This window comes from Schistocerca serialis, chromosome 3 (genome assembly GCF_023864345.2).
Source record: "Schistocerca serialis cubense isolate TAMUIC-IGC-003099 chromosome 3, iqSchSeri2.2, whole genome shotgun sequence".
Classification (NCBI taxonomy): Eukaryota; Metazoa; Arthropoda; class Insecta; order Orthoptera; family Acrididae; genus Schistocerca; species Schistocerca serialis.
The window spans coordinates 893298652-893321086 of NC_064640.1; the positions used below are offsets into that span (position 1 = coordinate 893298652).

General features: G+C 44.2%; 1 protein-coding gene across 3 annotated transcripts in view; it reads left to right on the forward strand.

The window, feature by feature from the left end:
* The window catches only part of LOC126471137 (delta(14)-sterol reductase LBR-like), an 887948-nt gene that overhangs the window by 87600 nt on the left and 777913 nt on the right, over positions 1-22435 (forward strand). For all 3 annotated transcript variants that reach the window (XM_050099227.1, XM_050099228.1, XM_050099230.1), the window contains exon 2: positions 21230-21377. In XM_050099227.1, the coding sequence (XP_049955184.1) occupies positions 21230-21377 (148 nt within the window). The remainder of the gene's footprint in view (positions 1-21229; positions 21378-22435) is intronic.

Below are 22435 nucleotides of genomic sequence, written 5' to 3' on the forward strand. Positions count from 1 at the left end.
ATTTGCACCAAGTAGTATGTTTTTAAAAGGAAGAGCATCTTATAAAATATGTTGGAAATGACAGAAAGATACCCACAACAGTAGATGGCATATGAATTAATTTTCATTATTATCTCTTTTGATGTCTATATGGCATTGGAAACATTAAGTTATCTGAAACCAAGTAGAGATCACATGCATTGTGCCAGTGAAATTCTTAACCTACACATCCCATTTGATGAGTGCTACAGAAAAGCTAAGTGATGGATGGGTTGAGGCTTGAAGAGTGTGTGGTCTCCAAGCTGGGGCTAGTCAGTCCAGTCAAACTTCTAGTACTGGTAAATTTGGACATCCTTCATGTGGCAACATAGGATATGATGATGGAAGTTTTCGCTTTCCTAGTAGAGGGTATATTGAATTGACTGGCAGTTTGTACAAACTTTAAGAAACCACACCCTCCAGGTAAGCTGCATATTAAGGAGGTAGGGGGCTGCTGACAGAAATTAGTCAATAGGGCGCACTTCATTGTACCTGCTCATGTCATTTGGCTTATAGATTACTCAGCTATGCCAGACTCTTTGTACTGAATGACAATTATATCTATAGTCGTTCTCCACAGCCAGTCTCAACCTGTTCAGTGGAGACTGTGTTGTTTACCACTATAATCATTCCCCGTTCTGGTCCAATTCACAATTGATGTCCTGAAAAAACAAAAACCAGTGAGCATCTGTAAAAGTTCAATTTTCTGTGATTTTATTGTATGACTATGTTGTTGGATATTATTGCGACAAATTAATGTGCTGTTGAATGCTTCTTGTTGGAATGTACATTCTCATCGTTACACAATTACTACAGGCAGGAAGATTTCATGTAGATGGTAAGGCAAGAAATAAAGTGGATAAATTTTCTATCTGAAGTTTACCATAATTAGTAATTCAGTGTCAGCCAGAAACAGTTTTATCTGCTGGCGTTAAGTTTCCCAAGCATTTTATCTAACAAATTGTAGCAAAACTGATACAGTTGGTAAAAATCTTTAAATCAGTGCATCAACTGAACTGCATAATTTTGTAGTACAAAAGTACAATAATGACAAAATATGACACTTTATCTTTTGTAAACACACAAATCAACATGGCATATGCCATGCATGCTATTCAAGATTAGAATGTTTTGAAGTTAGATTCGTTATTATGAGGAAAAGGAATTTTTAATGATGAAATGAGCAAACTTTTGAAAAAATTGGAGATAGGTATTTGAAGAAGAGGCGAAGGAAACGTTGTGCACTGGTTTGTGCCTTCAAACTAGGCTGACAACTTTAATGGCCACAGACCCATGAATGTTTGTGTTCACAATCCTAGGTTATAGTTTCAACCCCATGATGGTAATGATGAACTCGGGTAACGACACCAAGGCAAAGAGTATGGAACAGCAAGTCTCTGCAGTGTAGATTCTGTGAAGGAATACAAATCACTTCAGAATTTATTGATAAAGCAACTTCTACAGCTACGTACATACATGTACATACTCATACATACTCTGCAAGCCACTGTATGGTGTATGGTGGATGGTAACTTTTACTACTAGTAGTCATTTCCTTTCCTGTTCCACTCGCAAATAGAGTGAGATAAAAGCAAGTGTCTATTCATCTCTGTATGAGCGCTACTATCTGTTATCTTATCTTTGTGGTCTTTACGCGTAATGTGTATTGATGGCAGTAGAGTTGTTTTGCAGTCAACTTCAAATGACAGTGCTCTAAATTTTGTCCATTCCTTCCAGGGATTCCCATTTGATTTTATGAAGTGTCTGTAATACTCACATGTTGATCGAACCTACCGGTAAAAAAATGTAGCGGTCTGTCTCTGAGTTGCTTCAGTTTCTTCCTTTAATCCAATCTGGTGGGGATCCCAAATACTGGAGCAGTACTCAAGAATGGGTCCTACTAGTACTCTGTATGCAGTCTTCTTTACAGATGAACCATACTAATTTAATTAATTCATTTTAGACATAAAACTGAAAAACAATACATTACACTAAATTAAAGAATGTACTTGAAAACTGAGCTGTCAGAACAAACTGAAATTGACAAAGATAACATTGAATTGAGCAAAAATAGATAAATAAAATAAAATGAAATAAAGAAAGAAAAAATGAGGAAAATATTTTTTTAATGTCCCTGGCTATCTCATTTGTGGATTAATGACATTTCCTTGGTATGAATCTTAGTGTGGCATCTGCATTTCCTGTAACATTACTTTTTGGCCACAGCTCAAGATATTTGGCAGTTGACTCTTTCCAATGATAATAGCTTGTTTTGCAATCAAAAAGTGAGTTATTTTGCACATTTACATGTGGTGAATTACATTGTTTTATGCGGATGTTTGACTGTGAGTCCTTGCATCTATCAGTGGGTCTAACTTATGTTTAATTACCTAGCATTGCAACTTCAGTACATGTAACAGAATCATCCACAAATGGCCCATTCGAGGCACTTACATTGAGAGTCTGAACTAGTATTTTATAAACTGAGTGAATATTTGGAATACATGTGAATCTGTGTTAACATCTGGTGATATGTCTCTATGGAGAACAGAAAACCACTGCTTGGAGGGGATTGGGATCAGTTAATATAGAATCAAACAAGTATCTTGTGACACATAAACTCTTTCTTTCATCTTTTCACCTATGTCAGTTGATTTTCAGTATGATCTTCTTCAGTGAGATAGTTTCTGGAGACCAAATTTGGTTTTTCAGCTTTCTCTGTATTGCCCTGTTGGCTTTTCATGATTCAAGATCACTGAACTGCTGAATGGGGGTTACTGACTCATTGCCAAGACCAAAAGTCTTAGTGTTTCTCATCACCTTGGCATTTAAGAGTATTATTTTGAAATCATTCAATGGTTTCCCTAAACACATTTGACTTTTTTCATCTTTTATTTGCTAATCACACATTGGCATTGTTTAAATTTTGGTGGAGCTCTCTCCCTGCTTTCACAGTGGTTTCTGGCATGGGTACAGAACAATGGCAGCCGTCTCCTGGCACTTACTATGTGGTTCTACTTGCATATTGTACAATACTATTGAACTTTTGCCATTGATGCTCTGCATTTTCAGCCATAAAGATGAATGTCTGATATTGGCTACTCAGGAAAAAGCAATATCGTACTCATTGCTGTGGCTTAACAGAGATTTTTACCTATGCGGGTCAATCCATACCAAGTGGTCCAAGAAAAAAATGATCGGTTGTTTGACCCTCTCAGAAAAATTTTGTATTTGCTGGGTGAATTCCCCAGTATTTTTTAAAAAAAATTTATTATTATTTTGAAATGGTGACCATGTGTGTTCCAGGCCGCATGCGTTTTTTTTTGCATTTGCAGGCATCTACATTTTTTACAATTTTTCAGTAGTGGATTGTCCTAAGCCTTTCAGATAAAATGCATTTAGTTCAACACACTCTGGGCTACAAATGAACATCATTATCACTTAGCTGAATGTATTCTTTAATATATTTTTAGTAGTTCAAAGTTATCATCCATAAATTGAAAAAAACTCAATCTTTGAACAGTGGTTTTTCAAAGACAGATTAATTTCTCAGCTTTAATATTTTTTTCTGCTTTTACACTGTATAGTATTGTTACTTTTTATAGAGTATCAATGGTGAGCAGCTTACACTTAAAAAAACACACTATTTTAAAAACGGATTTTTTTAAATTTTTCAATTTTGTGGCCGGCAATACCTATGTTGGGGGACTAAATAAAAATCTGAAAATTTCACAGTTAAGAGACCTTCATGATAGCAAACTTCAGTATAAATTTCAACATTGAGATTCAGTTGGAAGTTATGGAAAAAAGATTACAAACACGAGTCAAAAATAGGTTTTTTAACATCTGCAATATCTAGGCTTTTGGAATAAAATATATCAGTTACAGTATATAATTTAATCATATCTATGATTACTTACTTTTTTATTGAAAATAATCCTACTAATTACATTATATTGTTCTCTTGTTTGTTTTTAGTACATCACACATTGAACATTTGAGATATTTGTTCACTCAGTTTGGGTGTTAGATTATAAGCTCACCGAGTTACAGTTGTAAATTCCATGGGAGACAGCTTCCGTAGTACATTTTTGAGTGACGTCCAAACTTGAGCCTTCTGAATTTTTTAAGGAGATGTCCTTGGTCCTGTAGGGTGATAAAATACAACATGTACATCTTGGTTTTGACAGTCAATATTCTTAACTTCGCCAATCCGCCACTGTTCATGGTAAACACAAGCCACTATGTCTTAATTTGGAAGAACCAATTGTATAAGTTTTCCACACTGATGAAGTTCACTATCAGGCGAAATTGATGTGATCTTACACTTCAGTAAGTTGTGTGAATGGGGTACAAAACAGTGAAAAGATCGAGTGCCTTTAATCTTCTGACAAGTGTTGTATGTTTCCTTCAAGACATTGTCATAGACTTCTTGTATTTCCTCACATTGTACAAAAACATAGGTAATTCCTTTGATATGGTTTTTACAGAATTCAAACATTTCATGAGGTGTTATGATATGTTTGTCATCAGCCTGCCACAGACTTGTTTTTTTGACAGCTCGCTTTGTTGTACCCCCGACACCATCACAAGCTACTTTGTCACTCCAGATACTATCCTAACTGGAAACAGGTACTTAACAAATATGCAGTGTTTTGTGGCAGACAGCTTGTTGACATTATTGCAACAGATATGTGGAAGGAAAGGGAATTTGAAGTTAGTGATGTCCAAAACATAATGGAAATGCTGTAACTACCAGTTTTGTGTGTGCGTTGCTTCATACACCGCACATGAAGTTTGTGCTTGATTTGACCACTAGAGACAACCCGTCCCGCTACTACGACAGCAGTTGCTTGCGCAGTCTGCGTGCTGCACCCCCTGTTGGAACTAATGGCTATATAGGCAGGAGCGCAAGGCTTCACCGGCCACCTGTTGGAGCGCAAGGCTTCACCAGCCACTTGTTAGTTGCTATAATTGTAGTCTACTTTGTCTTTCATTACAGTGTCCTTGGGTAGACAATTTTTTTGGCGATGAGTACAGTGTTAGATTCCATGTGTTCCACTACAGTCATTGATCCTTTGAGCTTAATTCCCATTGAGGCAGTGTTTATATGTCTTCTTGAGCAACTGCAGGCACTGACAGTTGCTATTTCCAGTTTCAGGACTACATTGGCACAACGTATTTGCCGTTCCCCGCATACGACGATGCAGCAGAAGACCGGCGACACTTAAGAAAATGCTTGTGGCAATGTTTCCAGGCATTAGGTTAACAGAAGTTAACTTGTGCAAGGCCCGTTTTTTCTCGTGGATTTCACCTCACGTGTATCAGTTGTGTCAGCTTGCCCCTTACAAGAACCTCCAAGTCTTTCTTTGATCAGATGTGTGAATTACTTTCTACCTATGACTAAATGCACTCATGTTGTTACTGCTTGTGTGGAGTTTTACTGCTGCTAAATATAGCCAAAACAGTCATACAGGCTGTGGGCAGCAGAACTATAGTCCATTGGAACTAAAAATGTGTTCCACTGCTTCAGTATCTTCCTTTGGTGTAGAGTGATGCCTTTCTGTTGAACCAATAGGAACTGGAGCACCTTACAATCTTCATAACATTGTGAACAGGATGCCATTGTTGCTGTCCTTCAGTTAGAAACCTGTATCCAGCAGCTGGTCCATGGGGTAGCATAAAGTTCACTAAAATTTTGTTGAACTCATAACTGGTGTCTATAATCTCTGCAATCCACCAGTCACAGTCATACACTCACCTCACAAACATCCCCCTTCTCAGGTTGTGAATCTGAATATTATTCTGCTTTTTCCGAGGTGTTGGCCGAACACACGAAATTTCTTCTTTCTTGTTCTTTAAAGTGCATGGAACATGAGTTCGCCCATTACGTTGAGTATAAAAATGTGTCTTCTGAATTCCTTTCCCAAGAGTAGTTTGTTTGGACTATTATTCTTTTTTCTGGTCACAGATTTATTCGTTTTCCTGTTTCAGGAAAAGAGTGAAGGCTGTGGATGTGTAAGATTTCACGACCCTCGTAAAATCCTCGGCATTCTGAATCACGGGTGTATTTGGTCTAGAAAGATTATGTTCTGTAGCATGGTGCTTCAGCAGGCCTCCTACACCATCACGAGGCCCCTTCCCGTGACCAGTAGCACCATTAGAAATAATGATAATCTTCTCTGCTCCTGTTTGCAGTTCAAGAAATTTGGGCATTGCTAGCAAAGCATGTGCTGAGTCATGTCCTGTTGCACCACTTATAACTGCAACACGTGTGCTCTTGTTTTGAAAATATGTCACTCCTGTAAAAATTGAAACCTGGTCATTACTCCAATGATACACTTGTACTTCTTTTGGGAGAATTACAGACCAGATCTCAGCAAAATCACAGTGAAGCACTAAACATAGTTCTTCAGCCTGTACACACCCTTTGACTTCTGCAATGTGTTGTTGTTGCAATTTCTTCAGATGCTGGTGTGTTACTGCTTTCACTGACCATTTACCAAGTTCATCAATGAAACTGTCAAAGGCAACAGTTTTCTTAATTAGTGTATTTTCCTCCCATGTCACATATGTAATTTCTGCAGAGTTATCTTCTATGTCTTCCAGTACAAGTGTCGGTAAAGACTGTGCTCCCTTTCCAGGGCAGTCACCACATTCTTGAAACAAACAATTATCTTGCTTTACCTCACAAACTACTAATGACTTCACACACCCAATCAAGGAGTCATATGTCATGTACTCCAGTAAGTTCTTCAAAGTTACCACACAAAGTTCAAAATTCGTGCAGTACACACATAAACAGACATCTCTATGTGGGTGTGGAACTACCCACTTAGGTCATAGTGCATAAAATTTTGATCTTCCAATATGTGAAGTTATATAGTTTCTTTTATAAATTGCAAATGTTTCTTTAATACTGCGAGTCATGTACCTCTTCACATTCACTACTTTTTGACCTTCAGCTGTTACCGTTATAGTGTCTTTTTTGTTGGTACTCTGGCGAGAACAGTCCCATTTATCTTCCAGATTTCTGTAGCTGACTGACACAGGATATTTAATTCTTCCTCTATTGATGTAAAATCTGCATCATGGGAGGCTTCACCTTGTTCAGATACTATCATTGTTGTTATTCTGCCCCCATGCGGGTTTGTGGGTAAGAATAGGCCCGCGGTACTCCTGTCTGTTGTAAGAGGCGATTAAAAGGAGTCTCACACGTTTCGGCCTTTATGTGTTGGTCCCCTGTAGGTTTTGACCTCCATTCTTTGCCCTCCTAAAAGGAGTCTCACACGTTTCGGCCTTTATGTGTTGGTCCCCTGTAGGTTTTGACCTCCATTCTTTGCACTTGATATCCAGCATGGTAGCCAGTCCGTTATGGTGGGGCCGCCATATACCCTGTTTGTTGTAGCCCCCTGACAACACAGGCATCGCTCTGCTGATGCCTGCACCCCTTAACTCCCCACATTTGCAAAAGGGTAGATGTCCACCCCCCTGGGGCATCGGGACTCCCGGCAATGGCCATCATGCTAGGTGGCCTTTGCTGCGGCTGGGTGGCGCCTGTGGGGTGGCCCCCTGGTTGGAGTGGGTGACATCAGGGCGGGTGACATGCGATGAAGTGTAGTCCATCATCTCTTGCTGGTGGTGAAACACCAGCAGTCTCTAAGTGATCATGAGCTCAATTCAATGCCCCTTGTGTTGTCAGGGGACTACAACAAACAGGGTATATCCCCCCCCCCACCTCCCCTCCCCCCCAGCCTTTCTCACTCTCAAACGGCAGCTGGAAGGGAAAGTTCTCTCATTCACTACATCCCACAGTGAATCATATTACGCCCCATTTACAGAGTGGAAGCTCTTCAGTGCCCTCTCACATTGCCCTGACACAGCTCCTGGGTGTGATTGGATCCACAGCCAGATGATTAAACACCTCTCATCTGACGACAAGTGACATCTCCTCATTGTCTTCGACCGGATCTGGTGCGATGGCATCTTTCCATCGCAATGGCGGGAGAGCATCATCATTCCGGTGCTGAAACCCGGTAAAAACCCACTTGATGGGGATAGCTATTGGCCCATCAGCCTCACCAACGTTCTTTGTAAGCTCCTGGAATGTATGGTGTGTCAGCGGTTGGGTTGGGTCCTGGAGTCACGTGGCTTACTGGCTCCATGCCGGGGCGGCTTCCGCCCGGGTCACACTACCGCTGGTAATCTTGTCTGCCATCTGAACAGTCTTTTCCAGATGGCAACACCTGGTTGCTGTCTTTTTTACTTAAGTAAAGCATACGACACGACCTGGTGACATCATATCCTTGCCACATTGTATGAGTGGGGTCTCTGGGGCCCGCTCCCAATTTTTATCCAAAACTTCTTGTTGCTCCGTACTTTCCTTGTCCAAGTTGGTGCCTTCCATAGTTCCGTCCATATCTAGGAGAATGGATTCCAGCAGGGCTATGTATTAAGTGCGTCTCTATTTTTAATGGCCATTAACGGTCTAGCAGCACCTGTTGGGCTCTCCATCCCACCTTCACTGTATGCAGACAACTTGTGCATTTCGTACTGCTGCTCTAGTACTGGTGTTGCTGGGCGTCACCTACAGGGAGCCATCCACAAGGTGCAGTTGTCAGCCGCAAAGTAGTGTGTCATGCACATCTGTCGGCATCGTACTGTTCATCCGGACCCAGAACTTTACTTTTATGATGATCCACTCACCGTAGTAGAGACATATCGATTCTTAGGACTCGTTTTCAATGCTCGATTGGCTTGGCTTCCTCATCTTCGTCAGCTTAAGCAGAAGTGCTGGTAGCACCTCAATGCCCTCTGTTGCCTGAGCAACACCAATTGGGGTGCTGATCACTCTACGCTGCTTTGGCTCTAGAGAGCCCTTGTCCAATCCTGAATTTACTATGGGAGTGTGGTTTATGGTTCGGCAGCGCCCTCAGCGTTGCATTTACCCAACTCTGTGCAGCACTGCGGGGTTCGACTAGCGACAGGAGCTCTTAGGATGAGTCTGGTGACCAGCATACTGGTGGAGGCTGGGGCCCCTCCATTGCAGATCAGAAGTGCACAACTGTTCGCCAGTTACGTTGCACACATTCGTAGTTCTTCTGAGGATCCGAATTACCATCACCTTTTCCCGCCCGCGGCAGTCCATCTCCCGCATCAGCGGCCCAGGTTGGGGCTAACGATTGTGATTCACGTGCGGTCCCTTCTCTCCGAACTGGAGTCGTCCCCTTTACCACCACTGCTCGAGGTCCATTCACGTACGCCTCTATGGTGTACGCTTCGGCCGCAGCTTTGTCTGTGCTGTTCACATGGCCCTAAGGACTCTGTTAACCCTGCGGCTCTCTGCTGTCACTTCCTCTCGATTCTTGTCATGTTCCGGGGCTCTGAAGTCGTTTACACCGATGGCTTGATGGCTGATAGTTGTGTTGGCTGTGCCTACGTTCATGGTGGCCATATTGAACGGCATTCTTTACCCGATGGCTGCAGTGTATCCACTGCAGAGCTGGTGGCCATATCTCGTGCACTTCAGCATCTCTGTTCATGCCCTGAGGAGTCTTTTCTTTTATGTACTGACTCCTTGAGCAGCCTGAAAACTATCGACGAGTGCTACCCTTGTCGTCCTTTGGTAGTGTCCATCCAGGAGTCCATCTATGTCCTCGAACGGTCCAGTCGTTCAGTGGTGTTCATCTGGTCCCCAGGCCACGTTGGAATCCCAGGAAATGAACTTGCTGTGACAGGTTGGCCAAACAGGCTACACGGAAACCACTTCTGGAGATGGGCATCCCCGCATCTGACCTGCGTTTGTTATTACACTGCAAGGTTTTTCAGCTTTGGGAGACGGAATGGCAAAATCTCGATATGCACAACAAACTGTGAGCCATTAAGGTTACCACAAATGTGTGAAAGTCCTCAATGAGGACCTCTCGCAGGGACTCCATGGTTCTCTGCTGGCTCCGCATTGGTCATACCTGGGTGACCCACGGCTGCCACCTGCGCCATGAAGACCCACCTCAGTGTCAGTGCGGCAACTGGTTGACAGTGGCCCATATTCTACTGCTCTGTCCTTCTTTGGCTTTCCTGTGACTTCATCCATGGTTGCTGGACTCGTTATCATTGATTTTAGCAGACCACACCTAATTGGCTGATTTTATTTTACTTTTCATCTATGAGGGTGTGTTTTATTATTCAATCTGATTTTTAATGCATGTCCTTTGTCCCTCTGTGTCCTCCACCCTAGTGCATTAAGGGTGAAGGTTTTAATGTGCTGCTTTTCCTTTTTATCCTCGTGGTCGGCCAGCCACTGTAATTTGCTTCCTTGTTTTACTCTCTTCTAACTGTTTCTTGCATCTCTGTTGTTTTCTTGTCTTCTTTTGTTCCTTTTAGTGTTCGTTGCCTTTCCTTCATTCTTGTAGTCTTTCCTTTCTTTCCGTTTTGTGTTACATGTCTCGTCTATTGTAATACTTATGGCACTGTTTTATTAGGAACAATGGACTGATGACCTCGTTATTTGGTTCCTTTCCCTCTCTCTCAAACCAACCAACCAACCAACCGACCAACCAACAATGGGTGGGGTCTGAGGGGCCCGCTCCCATTTTTTATTCAAAATTTTCTGTCGCTTCGTTCCTTCCACGTCCAAGTTGGTCCCTCCCATAGTTCCTCCTGAGTCCAGGAGAATGGGGTCCCACAAGGCTCTGTCTTGAGAGTCTGCCTCTTTTTAGCTGCTATCAATGGGCTCGCTCCAGCTGTGGGAACGTCCGTCTCGGCTTCTTTTTATGCTTATGACTTTTGCCTGTACTATAGCTCCACTGGCATTGCGGTTACTGAACAGCAGCTGCAGGGTGCTATCTGCAAGGCGCAGTCTTGGGCCGTATCATGCGGCTTCCAGTTTTCAGTCACCAAGACTTGCGTCGTGCATTTCTGCTGGTGTCGCACTGTTCACCCTGAGCCACACCTTTCTCTTGACAGTGAACCCTGCTGTGCTGGAGATGCAAGGGTTTTTGGGATTGCTTTTTAGTGCCCGGTTGACGTGGCTTCTTCATATTCGGCAGCTTAAACAAATGTGCTGGTGCCATCTTAATGCTTTTCGTTGCTTGAGTCACTCCTGCTGGGGTGCCGATTGGTCTACCCTTCTATGACTGTATCAGGCGTTGATTCAGTCCCATCTCAATTATGGGAGCCTGGCTTACGGTTCGGCATTGCCTTCCGTGTTGCGATTGCTTGACCCCATACCTCACTGTCGGATCCGACTCGCAACTGGAGCTTTCCATACAAGCCCTGTAAACAGCATACTTGTGGAGGCGGGTGTCCCTCCATTGCGGATCTGGTGCCAACGACTACTGACCTCTTATGCTGCACGTGTTTGTAGCTTGCTCGGGCATACAAATTACCATCTCCTGTTCCCCAACTCGGTCGTCCATTTTCCAGAATGGCAGCCCCAGTCAGGGTGTACGATCGTCGTTCATGTCCGTTCTCTTCTCTCCGGGCTTGAGTTTTTCCCTCTTCCACCTCTATACGCATACCTCTGTGTTCTGTGCCCCGCCCATGCCTTCGGCTGGATTTGGCACAGGGCCCAAAGGACTCAGTCCCATCTGAGACCCTTTGCCGCCGCTTCCTTTCCATCCTTCCTGCATTTCACGGCTCTGATGTTGTCTATACCGACAGTTTGATGGTTGCTGGTCGAGTTGGTTACACTCTCACTCTTGGGGATCCTTCTGAACAACGCTCATTGCTGGCTGGCTGCAGTGTTTTCACTGCAGAGCTGATAGCCATCGCTCGTGCCCTAGAGCATATCCACTCTTGCTCTGGTGAGTCCTTCGTCATCTGTAGTGACTCCCTGAGCGGTTTATGAGCTATCAACCAGGATTTTCCTCGCTCTCATCTGGTGATGGCTATCCAGGAGGCTCTCAATACTCTTGCCATTTGCAGCTGCTCTGTGGTCTTTGTGTGGACCACGGGTCATGTCGGCATCCCGGGTAATGAACAAGTTAACATGCTGGCCAAACATGTTGTCAATGCACCGGCCCTGGAGATTGGCCTTTCAGAGTGTGATCTCCAGTCAGTTTTGCGGCAGAAGGTCCTTGGTACCTGGAGTGATGAATGGTGCACCCTCCCTTCCCCCAACAAACTTCGGGTCGTCAAGGAGACTACAGGTGTGTGGTGCTCCTCTTTGCGGGCATCTCACAAAGACTCCATTGTACTCTGCTGGCTATGCATTGGCCACACCTGGCTGACGCACGATTATTTATTGTGCCGTGAGGACCCACTTCTCTGTCGCTGTGGTTCAGTGTTGACAGTGGTCCACATTTTGTTGGACTGTCTGCTTTTAACTGAGCTCAGGCAGACGTTGGTGCTGCCTGATACGCATCCAGCACTTTTAAAGGATGATGCTGCAATGGCAGGCTTAGTTTTGAGTTTTATTCGTGAAGGGGGCTTTTATTGCTCAATCTGAGGGTTTGTCTTTTTTTTTGTGTAGAGTCTGACCTTTGTTCAACGGTTTTAGATTGGGGTTTTTAGTGTGTCTCTTGGTGGTTGGTTTTTCCTTTTTTGTTTCCATGGTTGGCGAACCACTGTAACACTGTGTGTGTTTTTTAATTCCTCTTTTCTGGTTTGTGTCTTTCTTATTCTGTGTTGTCCCTTATCGTCTCAGTTGCTTGTTTATCTTCTTTGTGGGTGTTTCATGGTCATGGAATAAGGGACCGATGGCCTTTGTAGTCTGGTCCCTTCAACCCTCACAAACCAACCGTCGTTATTCTGTCAAAACATTTAGAACACAAAAAGTCGTCACTGGAAACATCTTCACTTTGAAACAGAGTCTTCCAATGGGAACACTTATTCCCAAACTGAACAAAGTCTGTTTTTTTTGTTTGTCTTATATCTTATATGTCACTCTTTTATGGATATGCAAATAGTCAGCACACTTCACCCTCCTGTGACCCCAGCCACAAGACATTTCAAACAGTCTTATTCACAAAACACACTGCAATTGTGTCAACAGGCAGATTCCTCATGAAAACACAGAACTCAATGGATGATCTCAGATTTCTGAGAAGCCTCTTCAGTAAACAAATCAGCACTGAACAGAAACCTGCAATGAACAACAGCGACAAAGACACTGACAAGAACTACAACAAAGTGTAAGAAACATTTGCAACAATGAGAGTGAAAAGAAATAACTGCAACAATGAGAGTGAAAAGAAATAACTGCAACAATGAGAGTGAAAAGAAATAACTGCAACAATGAGAGTGAAAAGAAATAACTGCAACAATGAGAGTGAAAAGAAATAACTGCAACAATGAGAGTGAAAAGAAATAACTGCAACAAAGAGAGTGCAAAGAAATAACTGCAACAAAGACAGTAGAAAGTAAACATTGTAACAAAGAAATTAGTAAGAAACAGATTCAGTGAAGACATACATTACCCTCGAAAGTTAAAAAAACCTGTCCAGCGTATAAGTGGAAGCTCTCCTTTACAGAGAATATAGTACTACATTGTACTAATCAACAGAAAAAAAAAATCTAACTTTTCTGGATTGGCAGTTTAGAAGGGAAAAAAAAAAATCTTTTCTAAGGCGACAGTAAAAGAACTTTGAGAGATATGTCCAAATGGAAGTTTCCATTGTAATCATAAAGCAATTGTCTTTCAATTAAAAAATCCTCTAACAAAAGATCTACACCTGTTACAGAGATACAGCATTTTAAAATTTTTCCAAAATTCGCATCTTCAAAATGATGTTCACAGTGTCATCTTCGGAGGCCTGTATCTCGGGGCAGGAATTCTTTTGGGGGGGGGGGGGGGGGGGAATAAAAATAAAAAAACCACGTGTTTCTTTCTTACTCCTGAATTTTAACATATGCTAAATTCAATAACATCCGAGACTATGAAGGTAACCCCACCTGCCTGAAATGATATGGATTATATCATATGGACTTAGCCATCATTGTAATTTTGTGACACATGTTCATAAGGAAACCTAGGCAGATCAGATGGTTCATGATGCAGTCATATATTTTGCTGCTGATAAAAAAGTTCAAAAGCAAGCTCTACAGTGTAAAAATCCTGCAGTTAGGGTAGTATTGAACATAGCTCAGTCATTTGAAGTTTCACAGGCTGCAGGTAGTCAGATAGAAGCCTGGTCCTAAGTTTCAAAAATCAGTTCCTCTCACCCCTCCCTCCCAGCCTTCAGTCAGTTCGCAAGGGAACATGACACTCTTGCAGCAGTCCAGCCGACATCTCAGTATTGTATAGGTAATCGTCATTTGTGACATCAACAGTCTGCCTAATGACAGCGACAGCCTCATGCTCCTCTGTCTTCATGCCCGTACTGCTTCATTCAGCTTGAACAAACCGCATGTCTCAAGTGCTGGCCAATGTTTAATAAGTGCCATAAGACAGGGCACTTTGCTTCTGTATGTAACGCCCTTCCAAGCCTGAGTGAGGATGAAACAAACATGAATGTGGACAGTGTGTTAGCAGAGACAGTCTCAAAGCAAGTCATACATTGAAGTGCATGTGGTTAACAAACCATTGAGAATGCAGGTGGACACAAGAGCACCAGCAGTGTTGGTGAATTCTCAAGCTTACGTGGATTTGGGTTCTTTCCTTGTGACTTCAATGTCACAGAGGCTGGTGAGTTTAGCAAACGACACATTGCTGTTTCTGGACAGGTTTCTGCACTTACAAGGCTGTGGTTCGTTTGTTAACATTCCTAGTTGTGAACCAAACACCAACATCTCCTTACCAGAGGATTTTTATGATCTTTTTTACCCAACTTGGACATCTTCTGTTGTAGGTTGGCAGGAGAGCCAACACCGTGTTACTAGAGGAAGTCGAAAGGCACGCGTTTTAGCTCACGCAGGCTGGCATGAGGTATGGAACAGGACAAGGAAATTAGAATTTAGAGAAAACGGACGTAGCTGGTGGAATACTTAACTTTAATCCATTAATGGTGAACGTCGCTCTTGACTGTACATTATTTACAGTATCAATAGTAACTGGTAATGGCGCCTTGCTAGGTCGTAGCAAATGACGTAGCTGAAGGCTATGCTAACTATCGTCTTGGCAAATGAGAGCGTATTTTGTCAGTGAACCATCGCTAGCAAAGTCGGTTGTACAACTGGGGCGAGTGCTAGGAAGTCTCTCTAGACCTGCCGTGTGGCGGCGCTCGGTCTGCAATCACTGATAGTGGCGACACGCGGGTCCAACGTATACTAACGGACCGCGGCCGATTTAAAGGCTACCACCTAGCAAGTGTGGTGTCTGGCGGTGACACCACACTGTATATATACTAGGACGGTGGTAGTCTCCACTAACGCCGTCATCGAGGTGAAGGCGACAAGGACGCAAGCTGGTGGGAGCAGTATTATGATATGGGGGATATTCTCCTGCGCTTCCTCCCCGCAAATCGGCGTACGGTTGTGGCATAAGGCTTCCGCCCGCTGTGGGGAGGACCCCATGTTGACATATGCGACGAGGTGGGGAGCCTAACAACAGGCGAGGCTGTGCCACCCGCACCCTGCCATTCGGACCGCGGGGAGCCAGGAAACGCCTGAAAACCTGCTCCAGGGTGCACCCCAACATGCGGTGTATGCGCCCGCAGAGAGACAGGAGGGGCCGAAGGGTCGACCTCCATCTGGCCGGGGCACCTGACGGGCGAAGACGACTTACGGTCCGGAGCGGGCAAGAGTTCCATGTCGGAGGACAACAGGTCAAGGGAAGCGATCGGCGGCGCGTGACCCAGGGAGGCGCCCGGCGGTTGCAGTGACGCGTCCACTGTGGGCGTCGCCGGCGGGAGAACAGGCGGCGGCACGCCGCCATGGGGCAAAATGGAAGGCAGCTTCGGTAACACCTGGGGCCGAGGCGAGCCAGTAGATGGGTCCCCAGGGTGCTGACCGGACGGCACCGTCGCTGGAAGCAGACGGGGAGCGGCAGATCCCGTGCGACGACAGAGGTGCAGCTGATTGAGATGCCGACACACCTCACCAGAGACCCCCAAAACCAGATACATAGCGCGGCCGAGGCAGCGAAGAATACGCTCTTCGAGCCAACGCCATGAACCTCGATAGTGTCGGTAGTAGACAACGTCGCCTGGGGAAAAAGCAGGTGTCTGCCGCTGCACAGGAACCTGATGCGGCGGATGTAGCAAAGACATCAAGGTTCGATGAGGGCGACCGTGGAGCAACTCAGCCGGCGAGTGACCATCTCAGGGCTGAGAGCGATACGAGGACAAAAAGAGCAATAACGCGTCCTCCCGAGAATGCGACTCTTTCGACTTCAACATCTGTGACTTGAAAGTCCTGACCAATCGTTCAGTGGCACCGTTTGATTGTGGCGAAAACGGCGCGGACGTCAGATGTTGAATACCGTTGACCTTGCAGAATGACTGAAATTCTGCGGACATGAATTGTGGGCCATTGTCGGAAACAATAGTCTGTGGAAGACCTTCAATGCAAAAGACAGCAGATAACGCTTGGATGGTGGCAGATGACGTGGAAGACATCCGGACAACAAAAGGAAAATTACTGAATGAATGTCCCAGGTAGGGCAAGTCACGAGCAAAAAAACACACATTTGTCCTTCTGCAAGCGAAGACCATTTTGTTGCAAGACCTGAAATAATGTTCTGAGATTGGCAAAATGTTCTTCTTCCGTCTTTCCGGATATCACAATATCGTCCAGATAGTTTGCTGCAGTAGGAACAGACGCACAAACAGTTTGTAGATATTGCTGAAACAATGCAGGGGCGGATGCACACCCGAATGACAGTCGTTTGAATCGATACAAACCAAGATGGGTGTTAACCACCAAAACGCGCTGGGATTCTTCGTCCACCGGTATTTGCAAGCACGCATCCGCTAGGTCCAACTTTGAAAAATATTTACCCTGGCACAGTTTGTCAAAAAGATCTTCCGGGCGGGGTAAAGGAAAAGTTGCAGTCACTAGTTGTGGATTCACTGTTGCCTTGAAGTCCACACAAAGTCTCAATTTTCCAGAAGGTTTTGGCAAAATTACTAAGGGTGATGCCCAGAGAGAAGCCTGCACACGTTCAATTACACCTTGTGATTCCAAATCGTGTGATGTTTTTGCGACCTCATCACGCAATGCGTGGGGAACATTGCGTGCTCTGAAAAATTTCAGTTGCGCGTTTACTTTCAGTTCCAAATGTGCTTTATAGTTCGTAGCGCAACCAAGGCCCGGTGCAAAAATGTCTGCAAATTCTTCACATAGATGAGAAACACTGTCTGAAGGCACAGTCTGGTTCACTGATAGGACAGACAACTGAAATAAATCGAAACCAAACAAGTTCACTGCAGAAGAAGAACGAAGGACATAAAATGACACAAGTTTTGTTTGACCTTTGTATGTTGCCAGAAGGCTGCACTGTCATAATAGGGGGATCTCTTGACCAGCGTAACTAGTTAACTTAACAGTTGCGGCACGCAACGGAGGTGAGCCCAGCAGTTTGTAAGGGTCTTGATTGATCAGTGAAACTGCAGCCCCGGTATCGAGCTGGAATGGTATCACTTTGCCGTTAATGTCCAAGTCCACATAAAGTTTATTGCCCTGCTGACGACAAGAGTGACTGTCTCGTGCAACGCGAACTGACACTGGTGCAAAATCACTTGCGACTTAACGGGAGTTCCGGCGATGTCGACGCACACCATTTGTGGGACGAACACAGTTACTGTTAGAGAGAGTGGCACTGGACGGAGTGGAATGAACTATATGAATTTCCATGGGCGAAGTTTCGCGAGCCTGAGTATCCTTGGTTCGATTCAGATTCCGGCGCGAAGCAAAGGGCCTGGAATGGTTTGGAGTTTCCGACCTGAGCTTTTTCTGGCAAACACTTTGAACATATCCTCTTTTATTACAGTAAAAGCAAATAGCTTGGCGTGATGGGCAGTTCTCACGCGAATGTCTAGTAGCACACCGTGGGCATGATTTTAGCACTGCATTTGCTTGCCGGCGCGGTACACATGGCTGATAGCCTGGCGGCAGCGGCGCGGCCGGGTGCGAGGGCTGTTTAGTGCTCCGTGCAGCTCGCCTGGCGAGCCGGTGAACCTGACACACGGCTGGCGAAGTTTCAAATGAGTCCTGCCGATCCAATATGTCCATCACTTGTTGAAGGGAGGGATTGACTAGTTTCAAAATCTGTTCCCTTATACGAACATCAGAAACGTTCTGTGCAATAGCATCACGCACCATAGTAATTGAATAAGGGAGTCCACATTGACACTCAAAAGCACAATCCCTAGTAAGGCCTCGCAAGGTTGCAAACCACTCCCGATTAGTCTGACCTGCTGTACGTTTTGTACGAAAGAAGGTATACCGTTTGGCAACTACATTGACTGATTCTTTGAAATATGCATCTAATGCAGACAAAATTTCGTCGTAGGACAGAGTTGCTACGTCGCGTCGGGGAAATAATTTGACTATCACACGGTACGTTTGTACGCCGACCGAAGACAACAAAAATGGCTGCCGCTCGTTACCTTGAATTCTGTAGGCGGCGAGATGGAATCCAAATTGGCGTGACCATTCCGTCCAGCTTTCCAGTGCAGCATCAAAAGGACGAAAAGTTGGTGCAACTGTGTGTTGTGGCTACGTTAGCGGTGGAGCGGCGGCTGACGCATAGTTTTGCATTGCACGTTGACCCTGGACAAGCTGTCCAAGGGCATCCAGTAAGACCTGCGTCTGCTGATTCTGTAAGTGATAAAATTCGGACAGTACATCTGGAGATTGTGGCAAAGCCATTACACAAGTAAATCAGGGCAGTATAGTTAAGAACACGGTATTGCCTCGTCGCCAATGTTGTGGGTTGGCAGGAGAGCCAACACCGTGTTACTAGAGGAAGGCGAGAGGCACGCGTTTTAGCTCACGCAGGCTGGCATGAGGTCTGGAACAGGACAAGGAAATTAGAATTTAGAAAAAATGGACGTAGCGGGTGGAATACTTGACTTTAATCCATTATTGGTGAACGTCGCTCTTGACGGTACATTATTTACAGTATCAATAGTAACTGGTAATGGTGCCTAGTTAGGTCATAGCAAATGACATAGCTGAAGGCTATGCTAACTATTGTCTCGGCAAATGAGAGCGTATTTTGTCAGTGAACCATCGCTAGCAAAGTCGGTTGTACAACTGGGGCGAGTGCTAGGAAGTCTCTCTAGACTAGACCTGCCGTGTGGCGACGCTCGGTCTGCAATCACTGATAGTGGCGACACGCAGGTCCGACGTATACTAACGGACCGTGCCCGATTTAAAGGCTACCACCTAGCAAGTGTGGTGTCTGGTGGTGACACCACATCTTCCTTCCCAGTGTCGGAGCCAACACCAACCTGCCACAACCTCAACAGAATTGCATCCCCCAGTTTCCAGGAATGTCAGCTCTTCTCCACTTCCAGCTCCCGTGCCGATAGGTGTTGCCCACAGTCTCCTGGGTCACCAGTTCCTCTGTTGGGCACTTCCTTCCCGAGCCTTTGAGATGGGCATCATCCTGTCATCATTCATGGGGAGAGAAGGTGGCAAATCTTCCATCAAGTTCTGGGCCAGATGTAGACTGCACCTGCAATTCTTCAATCAGAGTCTTGTTCGGAATCTTGGCTGTGTACGATGCTGTGCCATTTGTCAGCTACTGCTGACCAGGAGAGCTGCCGGTGTCATCACCACCACCAGGACTTGGCCTCTGCATTGTGAAATTACCAGGACATGGGTATCAGCTGTCGACCTTATCTCCATACTTTGTTGGGTATCAGCTGTCAACCTTATTTTCGTATATCATTCTTCTAACAAGTGAACCTTAGGCCATATCTTATTCTGCGACCAAATGAATATCTGACTTTGACTGTTTCACCATTAAGGCCTTCAGCCTGAGTTTGGAAATGTATAAATTCAGTGCTAATCACCAACGTTCAGAAACTATTGTAACTGATTAACTTTTCTCCAAAGAGGATCTTTTGGTTGATGTGTTTATTAATAAAACTATTTTACGTTGTTTATTTGGGCTGCATTCTTATTGTGCCTCAACTGGCGCCTTGCGTATCAACCTACATCTACGTCAGACACTTCCAGTAAAGGAGAAAAGTGTAAAGAAACATTAAAATTGAAAATGGAGGTCTTAAATATGTGGATAAGGTATTATTCCTTCTGTCCTCAGAAGAATATTTAGTTGCAGAAGTTAGGGATGTTGGATGCATCAAGTTCATCCACAGCACATCTGTACGCTGCAGACTCTCCACCTAGGTGGAAAGAGGAAGAAAGTCCGAAGTCCCATGATGATCACGCTACAGTGGAACTCAAATGGGTACAGATGGAGGAACTTAAGTGCTTAGCAGGGGTGATATATGTGCATTTCTAACACTCCAGTGGTAAAGAGCTATTTCATTCTTCAAAATGATGCCGTTAATGGAGAACAGGTAAAGGTTGGGAGTGACAATGTTTGTTAGTGAAATGAACTACTCCTTACTATCAGCTCTGACCACTCAACTAACAACAGTTGGTGTAACAAAATATGCCTGTAGGAAAGTCACTATGTGCTCTGTAAATTTTCTACCAAATTAGCTAGTCAGATGTGAAATTGAACCTTGTCATTAATAAACCTCCCCACCCATTCTCTCTCTCAGGAGGTTCTGGAGGTCACAGTCTGTTATTGGATTCTGATACCACCTGCTCCACGGGTTGAATAATTAATTTTCAATACTGGCAGAGAGTACCTTTTAGTAAGCTATGAGAAGTCATCAACTGACTTTATGACACTGTTTTATTACAATATTTTCTGTGTTATTTTTAATTATATATCACAGTGCATATGCTTGCATTTGGGAGAACAGTGCTTCAAATCCCCCTCTGGTCAAACAGATTTTTGTTTTCTGCAATTTAAGACAAATGCTGTGATAGTTTCTTTGAAAAGGACATGGCTGATGACCTTCCCAAATCTAAGCATGTGCTACTTCTCTAATGGCCTTGTTTGACATGTGCTACTTCTCTAATGGCCTTGTTGACAATTTATGAGTCAGTACCTGCAAGATGAGCATTGAAGTGCTAAAATAGGACCAAACATAGATCTGCACTGAGGTTGCAGACAGATTCAGGATGCCTATTAGTTTCCATCTGAAAAGTGTCCAGTCTTTGGAGGAAGTCTGAAAAATTTCTGAATGACTTTATGTGATTGTTTTAATTTTTTTAACTTAGGTGTTTATGTTTCATTCAATTTCAGCATGAAGCTAAAGAAGGGTTCAAGATGTATGGCCAAATGGCTAAATACTCATTTCTACTATTGGTGCACTATAATTGAACCAGTTGGTGAGGAGTGGAAAGTTAAATTTGATGATGGAACAGTTGCTGTAGTTAAAGCAAAAGATTTGGTAAGTCAGTAAACATGTTCATCTCGCTGTAAAATTAATCTGGATTTACATAAAAGTCTATTAGTAATACAACAGAAATACAGGGTGTTTCAAAAATGACCGGTATATTTGAAACGGCAATAAAAACTAAACGAGCAGCGATAGAAATACACCGTTTGTTGCAATATGCTTGGGACAACAGTACATTTTCAGGCGGACAAACTTTTGAAATTACAGTAGTTAGAATTTTCAACAACAGATGGTGCTGCAAGTGATGTGAAAGATATAGAAGACAACGCAGTCTGTGGGTGCGCCATTCTGTACGTCGTCTTTCTGCTGTAAGCGTGTGCTGTTCACAACGTGCACGTGTGCTGTAGACAACATGGTTTATTCCTTAGAACAGAGGATTTTTCTGGTGTTGGAATTCCACCGCCTAGAACACAGTGTTGTTGCAACAAGATGAAGTTTTCAACGGAGGTTTAATTTAACCAAAGGACCGAAAAGCGATACAATAAAGGATCTGTTTGAAAAATTTCAACGGACTGGGAACGTGACGGATGAACGTGCTGGAAAGGTAGGGCGACCGCATATGGCAACCACAGAGGGCAACGCGCAGCTAGTGCAGCAGGTGATCCAACAGCGGCCTCGGGTTTCCGTTTGCCATGTTGCAGCTGCGGTCCAAATGACGCCAACGTCCACATATCGTCTCATGCGCCAGAGTTTACACCTCTATCCATACAAAATTCAAACGCGGCAACCCCTCAGCGCCGCTACCATTGCTGCACGAGAGACATTCGCTAACGATATAGTGCACAGGATTGATGACGGTGATATGCATGTGGGCAGCATTTGGTTTACTGACGAAGCTTATTTTTACCTGGACGGCTTTGTCAATAAACAGAACTGGCGCATATGGGGAACCGAAAAGCCCCATGTTGCAGTCCCATCGTCCCTGCATCCTCAAAAAGTACTGGTCTGGGCCGCCATTTCTTCCAAAGGAATCATTGGCCCATTTTTCAGATCCGAAACGATTACTGCATTACGCTATCTGGACATTCTTCATGAATGTGTGGCGGTAC